Raw genomic sequence first — 16,866 nt, 5'->3', positions numbered from 1 at the left:
CAGACCAAATCGAAACTACCGAAATCAAGTGAAAATTACCCAAAATTCTTCGTATTTCTTAACGATGTAAACTGTTCCCTGAATCAAATATACTGGTTATGAAGCCTAGTCATATAGAATGCAGAGAGATAAAAATTCGTAATTTAGACAAAAAATGCATAAATTGAATATACTTTGAAGGGAAATGGGTAACTCCTTCATGAAATGCAAAATAAGACGCAGATGAATAACGAAACAGATAAATATGTTACCCGGATAAGATTAAAATAAATATATATATGTATAACATCAAAATAAAATGCACCAATACATCAGGCGTAAAGAAGGCAGATAAAGTAGATAAAAAATTGTAACTTACCAATATAAATACATCCACAGGCTCCTCGTAGGGCTTGAGGTCTGTTGTCAGTAGCAGTACACGAATTCCAACTGTTGGCAGGGGAGACAGTGTTGGTAATGTTGGCAAAATAGTAATAGAAAATAATAATGATGTAATGATAACGACAATAATGTACCAGTCAATTTACCTATCTATCTCTCTTTCTATCTATTTAACCTATCTATCTATCTGTCTAACCCCAAACTTCTATTACCAAACCAAAACCATCCATCCCTTCCATCCTGATTGCAGGTATAAGCAGGTGTTATTATTATCACCATCCTTACCGTCCTGATTGCCGGTATATGCAGGTCTGTTGATGTCGATGAGGACGGTGAGGAAGGTGGGTGTGGAGTGGACTAAAGTGGTGTTCCGGAAGACCACAGTGTGCCCCCTACGACCTTCCACTTGCAGGGTGTAGTCGTCCAAGGTGGAGGCGTGTGGCACCTGGGGGTCATAGGAGCTAAAATTCGAGATCAAATTAGGGTTCGAGTTAGAAATGGGGATAAAAATGAGAGTTGGGGAGTAAGATTAGAGATAAAATTAGAGTTGGATTTGGGAGTAAAAGTGGGAACTGGGAACTGAAATTCGGGATCAAAGTAGGGTTAGAGTTAGAATTGGGAATATAAATGAGAGTTGGGGAGGAAGATTAGAGATAAAAATAGAGTTAGAATTGGAATTGGGCGTAAAAATGGGAATTGGGAACTAAAATTCGGGATCAAAGTAGGGTTAGAGTTAGAATTGGGGAAAAAAGTGAGCGTTGGAGGATAAATTTTAGGGTAAAACTGAGAACTCTGGATTAAGCCTGGAAGATGGGTTTGGTGTACTTCGTGGCTTTGGTTTTAAGTGGCTTTGGAAGTGTACTGAAACGATAAAAAGGTGTAATGCCAAAACAAAAGAGAAAAATCCTGTGATGGAGCAATAATGAGGTAGTGTAGAAGGATATAAACTGTAGGTAGTACATGAAAAAGATTAAAATGATCTCTGTGTCTCTCATCTCGCCCTCAAAATTCCTCATCCATCATCATCACCATCATCATCCCGATCTCTTTTTTCTTGCCCAAGGGTGTGTTCATTCCTAGAAACGCTGGCTAAAGTTCACTGTACACAATCGCACCCTAACTCGCTTTCCATCATCATAAGTGAGATGAAAAGAGAAAAAAAGAAAAAATCTGCATATAACTTTAAACCATGATAAGAGATTGCGGTATTTATTTTCCCACATATATTGTTTATTTTACCTGTTACAAAAATTTAAAATGTAACTTAATGTATACAAAGATTTAAATAATGAGGGTCATTTTATAGACGGATCCCTATTAAAGGCACACACACACACACACACACACACACACACACACACACACACACACACACACACACACACACACACACACACACACAAAATGTTACGCACCTCCAAGGGATGCATTATTTTTTTTTCATCTACTTCTGTTTTCACTTGTCTATTTTGGTTATTTATTCTCCTTCATAATTTCCTCTGTTTTTCTTTCAAATTTTTTCCCCCTCTATATTCTGTTTTATTTTTATTGACCCTTAATTCCCTGCCAATTTCCATATATCCCTTTCTTCCATCTTATTATTTTTTTCTTTTAATTTTCATCCTGGTCTATAATGCCTAACACGTGTGCTTGGTTCCTCACACAAAAACCTACCTGTCCTCTTTTTACCTTGATTCTGTCCTCCTCCCCCCTCCCTCCGTTCTTGGAGAGAGAGAGAGAGAGAGAGAGAGAGAGAGAGAGGGTTGTGTATGGGTGTATGCTTGTATTTTCGTGTGTGTGTGTGTGTGTGTGTGTGTGTGTGTGTGTGTGTGTGTGTGTGTGTGTGTGTGTGTGTGTGTGTGTGTGTGTGTGTGCTTATATAACCTAATGACTGTTCTTTTCTAAGGCAAATGTTTTTATAAGACTAAATTGTGCTTGTAATGGGCCATCTTCATTTTTTAGTTTGTGTGTGTGTGTGTGTGTGTGTGTGTGTGTGTGTGTGTGTGTGTGTGTGTGTGTGTGTGTGTACCGACTTACACTTACCCTCATCAAATATTTCTCTTTACACACACCTATGTATACCTGTCATGTATACTTCCATGTAGGCAGAAGGTTTACATCTAATCCTTACATGTATACCATCCCATGTATACTTTTCGAAATAATAAGCACTTATAACACCTACACTTATGGTCTATATCAATCAACGTTCCCTTACATTACAATAGTTCTTTCACCTTAACTTGGCCGAGATTTTCGTCCTTCTGGAGCTTTTGTCACGTAGCTCAGTGATAGAAGACAATATACAGTTCTACATTCCCTGCACAGCACTTCTTCGTGACTATAGCATCCAATTCTAGAGTTAATCTTTCGTTCCAACTCGGTATTCAAGATAGAGAGATGGTAATTTTAGGCCAAGTTAGAATAAAAGGGGCATAGAATCTAGAATGTTCCTAGTAGATGAGGCTGGTTTTAATAGTCTACATGTATACCCTTTCTCTAAATACCTACTTATGTATACCATTCATGTATACTTTTGCTATTAAGTTTGACACAAGCGAGACAAAAATGACCTGGGGATAGTATCTCTCTCTCTCTCTCTCTCTCTCTGGAATTCTATATGACGCAAACGAGACAAAGGTGACCTGGGGATAGTCTCTCTCTCTCTCTCGCTCTCTGGAATTCTATATGACGTAAACGAGACAAAAAAAAATGACCTGGGCATAGTATCTCTCTCTCTCTCTCTCTCTCTCTCTCTCTCTCTCTCTCTCTCTCTCTCTCCCTTACCTTCACCAGCAGCTCGCCCACGTCCCCAGGAGCAATCGTAGCCTTAGTCGACGATAAACTTGCAGACGAAGAGGACATCTGGGCACTAACTTCCACAGGAGACGAGCCTGACAGTATGCTCACCACGACGCGGTATATCGTAGAGGGACGTGCCATCAGGGGCGCGACGATGATGTAGGAACTGTGGGGTAGGAGAGGGGTGGTGTTAGTGTAAGGGGTGGTGGTGGGGGAGAGAGCAAGTGTGGATGTGGTGGTGGGGGGAGGTGATAGTAAGTGTAGAAGTGGTGGTGGTGGTGATGGTAGAGGATAAGTGTGGTGGTGGTGGTAGAGAATAAGTGTGGTGGTGGTGGCGGTGGTGGTGGTGGTGAGATGGGTGGATCAGGTTAGGGGTGATGATGGTGGTGATGAAAGAAATAAATGTAAAACTGATGATGATGGTGATGATGATCCGGGAGGAGAGGAGGTTGTGTTGGTCGGTGTGTGTGTGTGTGTGTGTGTGTGTGTGTGTGTGTGTGTGTGTGTGTGTGTGTGTGTGTGTGTGTGTGTGTGTGTAATGGTGATAGTGATGACCGTGGTGACAAAGGGGGCGAGGTTGGTGCAGTGTTGGTGATAATGATGGTAATAAGGACCCGGATTTTCAAACAAGCATAAATCAGCTCCCAGTCGTCACCCTGATTTGAATTTCTAGGAGGGACATGGGAAAGGGGGATACATTAGGCCGTCTCCTGTGTCCTCTTCATCCTATAAAAAAAAAATAATAAAAAAAATAAATTCAAGAAATCATCCCTACGAGAAAAGTGTCTGAGGTTATATCTTTTTTCTGTAGGATGAACAAGGAAAACGGAATGCTTAATATTTTCCTGTGTGTCTAGATTTTCCTGCAAAACAGATTTAAGTTACAACGGAGAATTGGTTGTATCGAATTTTCAGAACATCAATCAAGGACAATAATGGTATTAATGACGACGACGACGTTGATGATGATGATGATGATGATGATAATGATGATGATGATGATGATGACAATAATAATAATAATAATAATAATAATAATAATAATATGAAAAAGAAGAAGACGATGATGATGATGAAGAAGAAGAAGAAGAGGAGGAGGAGGAGGAGGAGGATTACACAGGATTACACAGGAAAGCAAACAGCAACAGACCTTATGGTCCTTTCGAGGCTGCTTGTTAGAGAAAACTATGACTACAAGATCTAACTCTACATGCTGAAGGATAAGGATAGTAAAGCAAGAAGGCTCCCCCCACCACCACCAAACCCTCCAGGAAAAAGTGAGAAAAACCACCATGCAGCATGGAAAAACTGACATGGAAATTTTATAGGAAACACTGGAAAGGAAAAGTCACATTCTATAATACTTTATCTATAAGCTACCCGATTGAGTAACCTGAAAGAGAAAGTAAACAAATAAAATAATAGTTACGGCATGACATTATAAATCGGTACATTGAGTTTATGGGAAGTCTGTGGACATAACGTGGAAGCTACACACTGCACAGTGTGGATGTTTAGGGGTGGTGCGGCAGCCTTGCCTGGCGCTTTTAAGGTAGGCAGCAGTCAATCAGGCCCTAGCTCCGTTCGCTCCACTGAAACAAGGAACTCTCCCATGTGGGACAAGTACACAAGTTTCATCCTGAAGCAGTGACCCCTGGTACATTAAAAAAATCCCGATGGTGGTCACTTGACTAACAGGGACCCTCAGTGATCCACAGCCCATCACAGGTCGAAAGTAAGAGTAGTGACCGTTAACTCAGGGTTATCTGTGCAGATCCTAATCTGTGCTTACTGTATATTACCTCATTTGCTTTGGGTAAATCGAAAAACGTATAATGACGTGACGTGACGCTATGTTAAGTTTACGGGGTGTTCTGTAGACATGAGGGGACTGCACAGTGTGCATGTTTAGGGGTGGTGCAGCAACCTTCCCTGGCGCTTTTTAGGCAGGCAGCAGTCAATCAGGCAATAGCTCCGTTCACTCCACCGAGACAAGGAACTCTCCCATGTGGGACAAGTATGCAAGTTTCATCCTGAAGCAGTGACCCCTGGTACATTAAAAAAATCCCGATGGTGGTCACTTGACTAACAGGGACCCTCAGTGATCAACAACCCATCACAGGTCGAAAGTAAGAGTAGTGACCGTTAACTCAGGGTTATCTGTGCAGATCCTAATCTGTGCTTATATTGCTTTCTTTGCACTGGGGAGATTGAAAAAATACAAGACGGGTGTCTTAGATAAAAGGGGACTGCACAGTGCACAGTGTGGATAACCTTAATACTTTAGCAAGCTGGGCAGAAAAATGGCAAATGAAATTCAACACAGAAAAATGAAAAGTACTTCATATTGGAAGTATTGGAGGAGGAGGAGGAGGAGGAGTAGGAGGAGGAGGAGGAGGAGGAGGAGTAGGAGGAGGAGCAGGAGCAGGAGGAGGAGGAGGAGCAGGAGGAAGAGGAGGTAGAAGCAGATGGAGAAAGATAAATTTAATATCATCATAAATTTACCGCAATACAACATAAAAGTAGAGGGACAACAAAACATTTTTTTTTTTCCAACCTTTACTCGACGTCACAGAGGTCAGAGAAAGGTGACATTATCTGAACACTCTCTCTCTCTCTCTCTCTCTCTCTCTCTCTCTCTCTCTCTCTCTCTCTCTCTCTTTCTCTTTCTCTCTCTAACGACAAAAACTCACACGCAAAGTCTCTCTTATCGGGCCATCTGACAGTTACGAATTGTTGGGAGAAGATGGATGGATGGATGATGATGTCGAAAAGGAGGAGGAGGAGGAGGAGGAGGAGGAGGAGGAGGAGGAAGGAAGGAAGGAAGGAAAGGCTAACTTCAGGTGTGTGTGTGTGTGTGTGTGTGTGTGTGTGTGTGTGTGTGTGTGTGTGTGTGTGTGTGTGTGTGTTCCATCAACCACACCCAAACTGTTACTACGAGGACAACAACTAACAAAACTAGCGCACAGAGCAAACTGGGCCTCAGGTGAACGCTGCTACGTCGTTCTGTGGTAGTAGGTTGCATGAGTAGATTTATCTCGTAAATTCTGAAGTAATGAAACTAATTGGACTAAAATTTGGAACACAGGTGAAAATTAACTGGTGGACTATCTCTCTCTCTCTCTCTCTCTCTCTCTCTCTCTCTCTCTCTCTCTCCAGGATTACTACTTACAGTCCTTTTGCGATCTCTGTACAGACCTTGAGGCAGAAATTCCACAAAACTGCACTTGCATTGGATCACTACTTACTGTCCTCTCGAAATTTCACTATAGGCCTTAGGACAGAGGTGTAATTTGCAGAATAAATCGCTAAGGAAGAGGTATTACGGAATCTCCAATGGCATTTAGCATACGATCCCAATTTCTCACATTAACGGGCTATTAGTCACCAAAATTCAACCATCAGATAACTTGGATTTTCTGGTCAATTTGTGCATGCGAAAAACTATGCTCTTTTCACTTTAACTTGGCCTAAATCTGCCATCCCTCCATCTTGAACGCTGAGTCGTGACAGTAAATTAATACTAGAATATGATGCTAGTCACGAAGAAGTGATACGGAAAGGATGCAGAGCTGTAGTATTGTCTTTTTCTGCCACTTAATTACGTGAAATATGGTGTAAAGGGACGAAAATCTGGGCCAAGTTAAGGTGAAAGAATTATAGCCTTCATCCTTTACAACTACCCCCGTATTATTATCCCTAACACCTCTTCCTTAGCGATTTGTTTTTAGATATGGCGTGTTCATATCCATTTGCGCGTTATGTATGTAAAGTGAGACGATATTACAAGAATTTACGTAACACAGAAGAGGGCAGTAAGGTGTAAGAAGCAAAATAAGTCGCTTAATAATGGGCGTTAGGGAGCTTCCTTGACAGACGAGACTATCGGCCTTGTTGTTGTCAGCTCCTCCGGCCTTGAAGTCATCCATAAACTTGACCCCCTCCCCCCCCCCAAAAAAAAAAAAGAAAAAAAAAAATGCATTATATTTTCGTCTGGTCGTCACATGCGCCTCCATGGCAACAGGTGGGGATTAATCTCGTAATCTCGGTTAACCCCTTAAATTCGATGACGTAAATGCTTAGCTTATTTTTATCATTTCTAGGCGATTAAATTTAGGATACTGGAGAGATCTAGTGGTGAAGGGTTTGATGAAGGCTATATCTAACCCCTCTAGTTTAAAAAGTCTATAATAATAATAATAATAATAATAATAATAATAATAATGATAATAATAATAATAATAATAATAATAATAACAACAACAACAACAATAATAATAATAATAATAATAATAACAACAACAACAACAACAATAATAATAATAATAATAATAATAATAACAGTAATGACGATGATGATTATGAGGTTGAGGATGAGGATGAGGAGGATAATATTAAAAAAATAATAATAATGAAAATGATGATGACGATGATGATGATGTTGATGATAAATTACAGAGGAGAGAATATTAAGATCCAATATGGAAAGTAAATCGCTAAGGAACAGGAGCTGCGAGGCCTAAACAGACGAGAATAGCCCCATAATTTATCTCTGACAGCTTTTCTTACATTATAGTTTAAATTGTCTTCATCTGAGGGAACTGGACCACTATCATAAATCGAATACTATGTCGTGGTTGTGTAAAACTCGGTGAACCTAAAATATGAGGTAGAAATAAGTCTCCTTGGTTACTAGTGAAATTCGTCTTCCAACTGAGCTGAAGGGGGTTCCGGATCTTTGTCAAAAAAAAAAAAAAGATTATTGCCCGCTGACTCATATAACTTGTATAGCGTTAAACATAATAAAGCAGAGTTATCCCGATCATGACATGGCTTTATGGTGACCGTATCATCACTCTCAGGCTCCTAGGACTCACTCTCGACTGAATAAAATCGTCTGGCGTAAGCTGGAATAAAACACTAAACTTGTCCCAACCTTGTGAGGGGTAACTCAACATCACACTGGCTGAGAGCTGGCCCCAGTGCTCAAAAGTTTATGCCCATGACAAGGTGAAGAAAATGAGAATCTAAAGTCCAGCCAAAAAAATAAAATAAATAAATAAATAAAAATAAGAAAAAAAAAATACCTGAAGAAGCCAGACAAGAGGTTTCCAATAAAGTATATTGAATGTTTTTTTTTTTGTTATGCTGCTGTACAAGAAGAAGAAGAGAAGGAAGAGGACGAGGAAGAAGAAGAAGAAGAAGGAGAAGAAGAAGAAGGAGGAGGAGGAGGAGGAGGAGGAGGAGGAAGAAAAAGAAGACGGAGAAGAAGAAATTAAAAGAAAAAGAAAAATGAAAAAGATTGAAAAAAAAAAAGATGTTCGTTTTGTGATATGTTAAACCTCCTCCTTTAACTACAGAGGCAAAATCAAGACCTTCATTAATTCACAATAAGTCTTTCCTTCAACTATTTCAAGATGTCTTTCCCTAACGACGTCCTGGAGGCGAATGGATAAAACTTGGACGCTTGGGCATGAAGGTGCGTAGTTACCCTGGCCTGTTACGCTCCTTAATTCACATACGCTACAGAGCCACCAAGAGGGGCACGCAACCAAACCTGCTCTACCCCTACATTGCGAGGACCTGAAGATTCTGTTATTGCAGCCTCCACGATTTTACTGAAGAGATAATTCAAGGTGAGGTTGGATACAGCCGTCATTAACCCTTCTCACAACACCAGGTCTCCTCTAAACTGTATCAATTTATCTCCTTGGTGGTTACAGAAAGATAATAATGAACTCTTCGGGGTGAATAGATTAGACCTGCATGACACGCTGTCAAAATGCGTAGCTGTTGAGTTTCTGGCTGTCACTGCTCTCTAATCCACACACACACACACACACACACACACACACACACACACACACACACACACACACACACACACACACAGTGTTACCAAACTGACTATGCAACCCAACCCGCTCTACCCCTTCCCTACGATGCTCCATAGATTTTGGTGCCACGGACAACACCCGACTTTACTTAGCCGTGGGGACGATCTTTATTAGTGTAGATTATAGGTGTTTTTCTTTCATCTGAGAGAACTAGCCTAATCATACCACTTGAATGTTTAGTCATGGTTGTGTGATTTTTTATGAGTCATGGGTGCGAGGTAGGAATGAGTCTCCTTGGTTACTAGTCAAATTTATCCTCCAATCTGACAACGTTTGGCCATTAACTGAGCTGAAAGAGGTTAGGGATCTTTGTCAGGCGAGATTAAAAGGACTAGAGTAAGCTTTTTTTTTTTTTTTTTAACTTTTCTCCAAATACGGTTCCCCCAAATATAAATTAATGAGTCAGAGGGTCAAAAATAATAAAACGAAAAGGCTATCTCTTTCCATGGATTAAATTTACGAGGAAATCCAAGTGCGTAGTTGCTTTAGTTCCGTCCTGTCACACCCATTGGCTATTACACACACGTCAAAGAGTTATCAAGGTGACTGCACAACCCAACCTGCTCTACCCCTTCACCACCACGACCCAGAAATGCCACTGACGCAGCCTCCTGACGATTTCATGAACCCCTTCCACACGATGATGTACTTTTGACTATTTTTGATGTCACTAGATGATTTTTAGTCAGTTCAGGACGGATCACTCTCTCTCTCTCTCTCTCTCTCTCTCTCTCTCTCTCTCTCTCTCTCTCTCTCTCTCTCTCTCTCTCTCTCGGCCGCTAAACTAATAAATATCCCTCGTACTGAAGAGACACCAAACAAGATCCCTTAACACCTGCCAACACCGAACGATTTTATTCACCTTAGGAGAGGGGGGGTTAGGCTTCAGTAAGGGGAAGGGGGGTTAGGCTTCCGTGGGAGGGAGGGGGGTTTAGGCTTACGTGGGGGGGAGGGGGGTTAGGCTTCCGTAGGGGGTTTCCTGTTTTTTTCCTCTCGTCATGCACACACTACGCATGACGGTAGTGATGATACAGGATCGAAGGCCATCTCAATTTTCTTTCAAGGACGTGTGTTTTGCTTTTCTTCTCGTTCTGGTTGCCTCCAGACGATTTGAGAGAGAGAGAGAGAGAGAGAGAGAGAGAGGATTTTGTTGATCTCTGAGAGGGATTAAGAGGGATTTTTTTTTAATGAGGTCAGATTAGCCTTCATTAATCTCTTTCTCACACACACACACACACACACACACACACACACACACACACACACACACACACACACACACACACACACACACACGCCACCGAACTCAAGCATCACTATAACTCCTTTACTTTTAGAGATCCTTACTAAGCTGAATAAAGAAAATCGTCTCTTAGCAAAAATAAAACACAAGTAAAGTCCTCGGAATGAAGGGGTTAACAATGGACCCATCTGGATACCCGCCACATACCTTTATTTATTTTTTTTTTTAGTTTATTTATTTTATTTTTTCATTTTTATTATTTATTTATTTGTTTTATTACTACATGTGGGATTCTGCAGGGATGGTATTAAGATCCGAATTCTTGGGAGGCTTCGTAACACCTCTTCCTTGGCGATTTATTTTGCTTATAACACCTTAGCATCTTCTTGTATCTCACTCATATCATTCTAATATCTATAAAAATTGGATTAATAAAGTAACCGTATATTAAAGTGTAATGTGAAAAATAAATCGCAAAAGAATAGGATCTACGAAAATTATAAATAAATCGGAAAGGAATAGGATCTACGAAAAGTATAAATAAATCGCAGAATAGGATCCACGAAAAGTATAAATAAATCGCAAAAGAATAGGATCTAAGAAAAGTATAAATAAATCGCAGAAGAATAGGATCCACGAAAAGTATAAATAAATCGCACAATAGGATCCGCGAAAAGTATAAATAAATCGCAAAAAATAGGATCTACGAAAAGTTTAAATAAATCGCAAAAGAACAGGAGTTAAGAAAAATCTATCAAAGTGTAATGTGCAAAATAAATAGCAAAAGAACAGGACCTAAGAGAAGTATAAATAAATCGCAGAATAGGACCTAAGAAAAGTATAAATAAATCGCAAAAGAATAGATGTTCAAAATATATATATATTAAAGTGTACTGTGCAGAATAAATCGCAAAAAATTAGGAGCTACGAACCCTCGAAATCCAACTCGCCACACCCAGAGATTCCTGTATTATGGAGGGTAGTTGGTGGGCTTCAGGCGGGTGCAACCTTCCATTATATCTGGCGGGTCACAAAAACTACTGGGATCATGGAGAACGACTGAACAAAGAACAAACTGAAGAACACCCCTGAAGAAAGAACATCCATGAAGAACATCCATGAAGAAAAAAACATCCCTGAAGAACACCCCTGAAGAAGGAACAACACTGAAGAACATCCCTGAAGAAAGAACAAACCTGAAGAAAGAACAACACTGAAGAACATCCCTGAAGAAAGAACAAACCTGAAGAAAGAACAAACCTGAAGAAAGAACAACCCTAAAGAACACCCCTGAAGAAAGAACGACCCTGAAGAAAGAACATCCCTGAAGAAAGAACAACCCTGAAGAACAAACCTGAAGAAAGAACATCCCTGAAGAAAGAACCCTGAAGAACACCCCTGACAGAACTGAGGATTATAAACTGCCAAGGAAAACATATGACAGAAAAAAAATATATACACTGTACCTTTTTCACTCTAACTTGGCCCAAAATTGCCATCTCTCCACCTCAAATACTGTGTTTTAGCCATAGATGAAGCCTAGGAGATTATGCTAGTCATGAAGAAGTGCTATGGAATGGATGTAGAGAATTAACATCATCTTATTCAGGCACTGAGCTACGCGAAATAGGCTTCAAAAGGACGAAAATCTGGGCCAAGTTAAGGTGAATATCTGAGAGCACTAAGAGATGGACAAACAGACACACAGACAACAGACATGACAAACAACGTTACATATCCGCCGTGCAGGGGACAAGGGAAAAAAAAAAAAAAGTGTCATTGCACTGAAGAGGTTAGTGGTCGTTCTCCTAGTGGCTTTGGAGACAGTGTAACACCTCTTCCTTAGCGATTTATTCTGCATATTACACCGCATCGTCCTCTTGAATATTACTGATGCACACAGTTTCGATATAAAAATGGGATAAATAACACATGCGCGAATGTTAGGGCGTAAAATAAAATAAATCACTGGAGAGGATTTGCTACGAGCCCTCCTGTGTCAACAAGAATGGAAACACTCATCACAATATCACCTGAGAAATTACCTGAAAAAATATTAATGAAAGACGAAGGGAAGAGCAGGGAAATCGGGACTGAACTGCCTAGCCCAGGGTCCCTACGCTTCTAACAGGGCAAAAAAAAAAAAAGGGGGGGGGAATTAGATGATGGAAAGACGGACATTATCGCCAGGTGGAAGGCCCTCTCGCAGTGAAGGGGTTAAAAGAGCATCAAGCCAAAGCAGACATCACCGGCAGCCTGCTCTCTTTTTCCTTTTTTTATTTTTGGGTCTGCGTGTCTGCGTGGGCCGCCTCCCTGACCGGTTTTCGAAGCATCCTTGCCGGCTTATCCCACGTTCCAGAGCCGGCATGGTAACACAAGAAACTATACTGCTTTTAATAGCATCACTTACTTTGCTTTTGTCTTTTCTTTTTCTTGATATTTTTCTTTCCTCCTCTTCTTCGTTTATTACTTTTCTTCTTCTTCTTCTTCCTCTTCCTCCTCCTCCTCCTCCTCCTCCTCCTCTTTCTTTAATATATACGAATGACTATTTTGTTCAAGAAAGACGCCTGCTAACAGGAAGGTTATATTTTGCTTACATTAATCCTTTTGGTGCGAGAGACTTTTTGGAAGCTGATTTAAAATTGTCGGAAAGCAGCAAGAACAGATGTAGTAGTAGTAGTAGTTGTAGTAGCAGTATTATTATTATTATTATTAGTAGTAGTAGTAGTAGTAATTGTTGCTGTTGTAGTTGCATCCCCAGGTTCATCTTAACGTGAACCCACTGGATTGCAGGCCGAAGTTGCCCGCCTTCTGCAGTCCACCATCCTTATTTCTGTGGATAGGAAGTGCACTGAGGGATTGTGCATAACCGGGCAGCTCCACCACCCTGTCAAATCGGTGCCACCACATGAAGGCGTCCCTCTACGAATTTACCATCGAATTCAAGGGGTTAAAATGGAATAAATTAATGAGGGATAAGGCAACACAACCCTGATTCTGGTTTTTAGTCCCGAACACCTTTATTTGTGTGTGTGTGTGTGTGTGTGTGTGTGTGTGTGTGTGTGTGTGTGTGTGTGTGTGTGTTTTTGTGTGTGTGATACCAGTTCTGCACGTCGCATACGTTCTGCACTTAACCTTAAACTTTGGGTACACACAGTCGCAGGCAGCTAAGAAAACAAACTAATTATAAACAAAGCCAACTGTATATTAAACAGACTGCGCCACATACCCTACCTAGACAGACAAACAGAGACACAGACAGGCAGAAAAAGACAGACAGACACACTGAGACAGACCGACAATAAAACAATACCAAACAGTATTTTAAACAGTCCTAACGACCCAACCTAGACAGACAAACGGAGATAGACAGACAGGCAGACAGAAAGAGACAAACAATCCTTAAAACAAACAGAATATGGTACAGAAAAACAGAACCAAACAACATATTAAACAGACAGACCCACACGTCCTACCCAGACTAACAGACGAAGATACACAGAGATGCAGACACAGACAAACAGACAGGTAGGCAGACAGAGACAAACAGATATTACACAAACAGAGTATCAAACAGAATATCAGGGTTAAATAGCATATTAAACAGAGAACCTCCACTCACCCTACCCAGACAGACAGACACACAGACAGACGGAGAGGCAGACAAACAGACAGGCAGAGAGAGAGACAGACAGGTAGACACATAGTCAAAGAGACACAGACAGACGGAAAGACAGATATAGACAGACAAACAGAGAGACTGAGAAAGACAGACAATAAAGAAAACACATTATCAAAAGGACGATCAAATAGAAAATCAGACAGAGGCAAAAACAAAAGAAAAACACACACACACACACACACACACACACACACACACACACACACACACACACACACACACACACACACACACACACACACACACACACACACACACACACACACACGCACACACCATACCCACTCCCTGTATCCAATCTCGCCCCTGCTAGACTCTCCTTAGTATTAAAACAGACGCTCCATTGACTCTATCATGAAAAGCTCTAAAATTCTGCTGCAGCTGACACTACACGATTTTATTTAGCTGGAAGTGGGTCATAGGAGCTGGGAGAGTTAATACTGGTGCCACTGACCCTCTCATGGCCGGAACAACTCTAGTCATATAAAGGTCTCACATTTATACTGGGCACTCCTTACAATCTCACAATCTCCAGTCTACTTTTTACTTCAATTATGCACTCACCTATTTTCTTGTCATCCATTTCTCTCTCTCTCTCTCTCTCTCTCTCTCTCATTTCCATTCACCAACACAACACATACGCGAGTCACCTTCTTTCTCGACCACCATTCTTTTACTCTTTGCCCCCTTTACTTTCAAAACCCGTCTCTCACATTTCCCCAAATCTCTAAACCATACTACAAAGACTCTGTTCACTATTAAATAACACATCTTTATCCACACACAACAGATTTGAAACAGTCCACCTTTCAACATTCCTCTCTAGTTTTATTTTTGTTTCCACATAATTTTCCCTTTGTCTCAGTATACAGAGGACGGTTTTCAATAATTCTGAAAGTTAATCATAGAGGTAACCCGCAAATCTACATCTATAACCTTCGCGACGCTGAGTTGGTAGGCGAAGGGCGGTACGTCAATCACTTTTCCCCCCCAAATCTCTCCTGCAACGGCTTCGTGTATGCTCGCCTTCCTCCCTGCCTCCCTCTATTGCAAATCACATTACACTCTCCTCAAGGCTAATCGGCAACAATATTTAACAGACAGACGAACTGAATAAAATAAAAACAAAATATGAAAAACACACAACAAAACGGACTAACTGATAAAATGCCAAGGAAAAATATTAAACACTGTCAAACACATATCTACTTCTCCCAGCCTCTCTCTACTGCAAGCTCCAAAATCCTGTAATATAGAAAACAAGATATGAAACAGACAGGCAAACAGACTACCAAATCAGAAGCTAAGAAAAAATATTAAACACAGTCAAACAGTACATTAAACAGACGTACCTACTTCTACTAGCCTCTCTCTACCGCATACCCCAATACGCTGTCCCCAATACCAAGTAGAAACCGCTTGCGTATCAAACAGGCTAACAGAATACAAAACAGAGATTCAAACAGCATATTAAACAGACCTACCCACCAGCCATCCTCGCTGTTGCAAACCCCGTTCCCTCTACACAGTCCCCAATATGAAATACACACTGTCACTGTTTACGCGTGAACGACACTATGAAAATCGGTAACAAAAATGAAAATCCCTTCACATCCACGGCTCTCTCTAACTCACTAATTCCTGAGATGTGTTTTTCATACTGTTTTTACCATATGAAGTTTTATGTCAGCTTAGAATTTATTTATTATTATTATTATTATTATTTCTTTTTTGACTGAAGGAATTCGAATAGCTCTGGATTTTTGTCTAATTATTTTTACCACACTGAATTTTTTTCAAGTTGGATGAGTTAGTTATAGCCTTAATATACCCCTTCAGTACAAGAGGCCTTTTTGAAATTGGAAAAATATCGTCAATTCTCTGTTCACTTTAACCAGGCGTAAAATTACCGTCTCACTATCTTCAGTTTTGTGCTGTGGCAAGGGATTAACACTGGAATAATATGCTAATCATGAAGAAGTGCTATGGAAAGGTTGTAAAGTCGAAGCAGTGTCTTTTTCTGCCACTGAGCTACGGGAAATAAGCTGCAAAAGGACGGTAATCTCTGCCAGTTTAAAATGAATGCACTGTAGTGTCAGCGAGAATGGTGGACGTCACGTAAGGATTTATGTAGTATCCCCTTATTTAAGAAAATGGCCTATATATTTACACTTGCTACCGCCAGGCGATTTTTTTCAGCTGCTTAGAGTCCTCCCGCAGTGAAGAGGTTAATAAATAGCTTACTTTTAGAGAGAGAGAGAGAGAAGAGTCAGTACCGAGAAAAATGACATTCAGTTTCCCTTTCCCTCCTCCGCCTCCCACCTCCCCTATCTCCATTCCCCCCTTCTTTTCCCTCACCTCCCTTCCCTCTCTTCTCTCCTCCCCATTCCACCGCTCCCCCTCCCCTCTCTCCTGTCCCCCCGAGCCTCTTTTCTCTCCACTCCCTCCACTTACTCCTCCCCTCCCCCTTCCAGCTTCCCCTCTCTCCCCTCTTCCTCCCTTCTATCCTCACCCCCCTTCCCCTTGAGTTTCCTCCCATGTCATCTCATCCCTCCCCTCTCTTCACTCCTTCCTCCCTCTCTTCAGTTCAGTTTTCTTCTCTCGTCCTTCCCCCATTCTCCTCTTCCCTTCTACTATCTTCTCTCTCTCTCTCTCTCTCTCTCTCTCTCTCTCTTTCTCTCTCTCTCTCTCACCCATCCCACCTCTCCTCCTTACCTTATCTCTCCCTCTTTTCTCCCATTCCTCTCCTTTATCCTGCCACCTCTCTCACTTCTCTCTCCTCCCTCCCTTCCTCTTCCCTCCTTTACTTCCTGTTCCTCACCTTGACCACATCCCACCTTAGTTTTACTCCCTTCACCCCG

The 16,866-nt window shown here is 41.1% G+C and overlaps 1 protein-coding gene across 1 annotated transcript in view; it reads right to left on the bottom strand.

Annotated features, from left to right (window-relative positions):
• The window catches only part of LOC145391032 (CD109 antigen-like), a 96,866-nt gene that overhangs the window by 76,680 nt on the left and 3,320 nt on the right, over positions 1-16,866 (bottom strand). Inside the window, exons 2-5 of the mRNA XM_080265764.1 lie at positions 3,617-3,647; positions 3,169-3,351; positions 667-826; positions 359-429 (exon numbers count right to left, since the gene is read on the bottom strand). Of these exons, the coding sequence (XP_080121890.1) occupies positions 359-429; positions 667-826; positions 3,169-3,351; positions 3,617-3,647 (445 nt within the window). The remainder of the gene's footprint in view (positions 1-358; positions 430-666; positions 827-3,168; positions 3,352-3,616; positions 3,648-16,866) is intronic.

This window comes from Coenobita brevimanus, chromosome 16 (assembly GCF_032717465.1).
Source record: "Coenobita brevimanus isolate Jiangsu-jjx chromosome 16, ASM3271746v2, whole genome shotgun sequence".
Classification (NCBI taxonomy): domain Eukaryota; kingdom Metazoa; phylum Arthropoda; class Malacostraca; order Decapoda; family Coenobitidae; genus Coenobita; species Coenobita brevimanus.
Note: the sequence above shows the minus strand (reverse complement) of the source record. Positions and strands in the feature narration are given on the sequence as shown.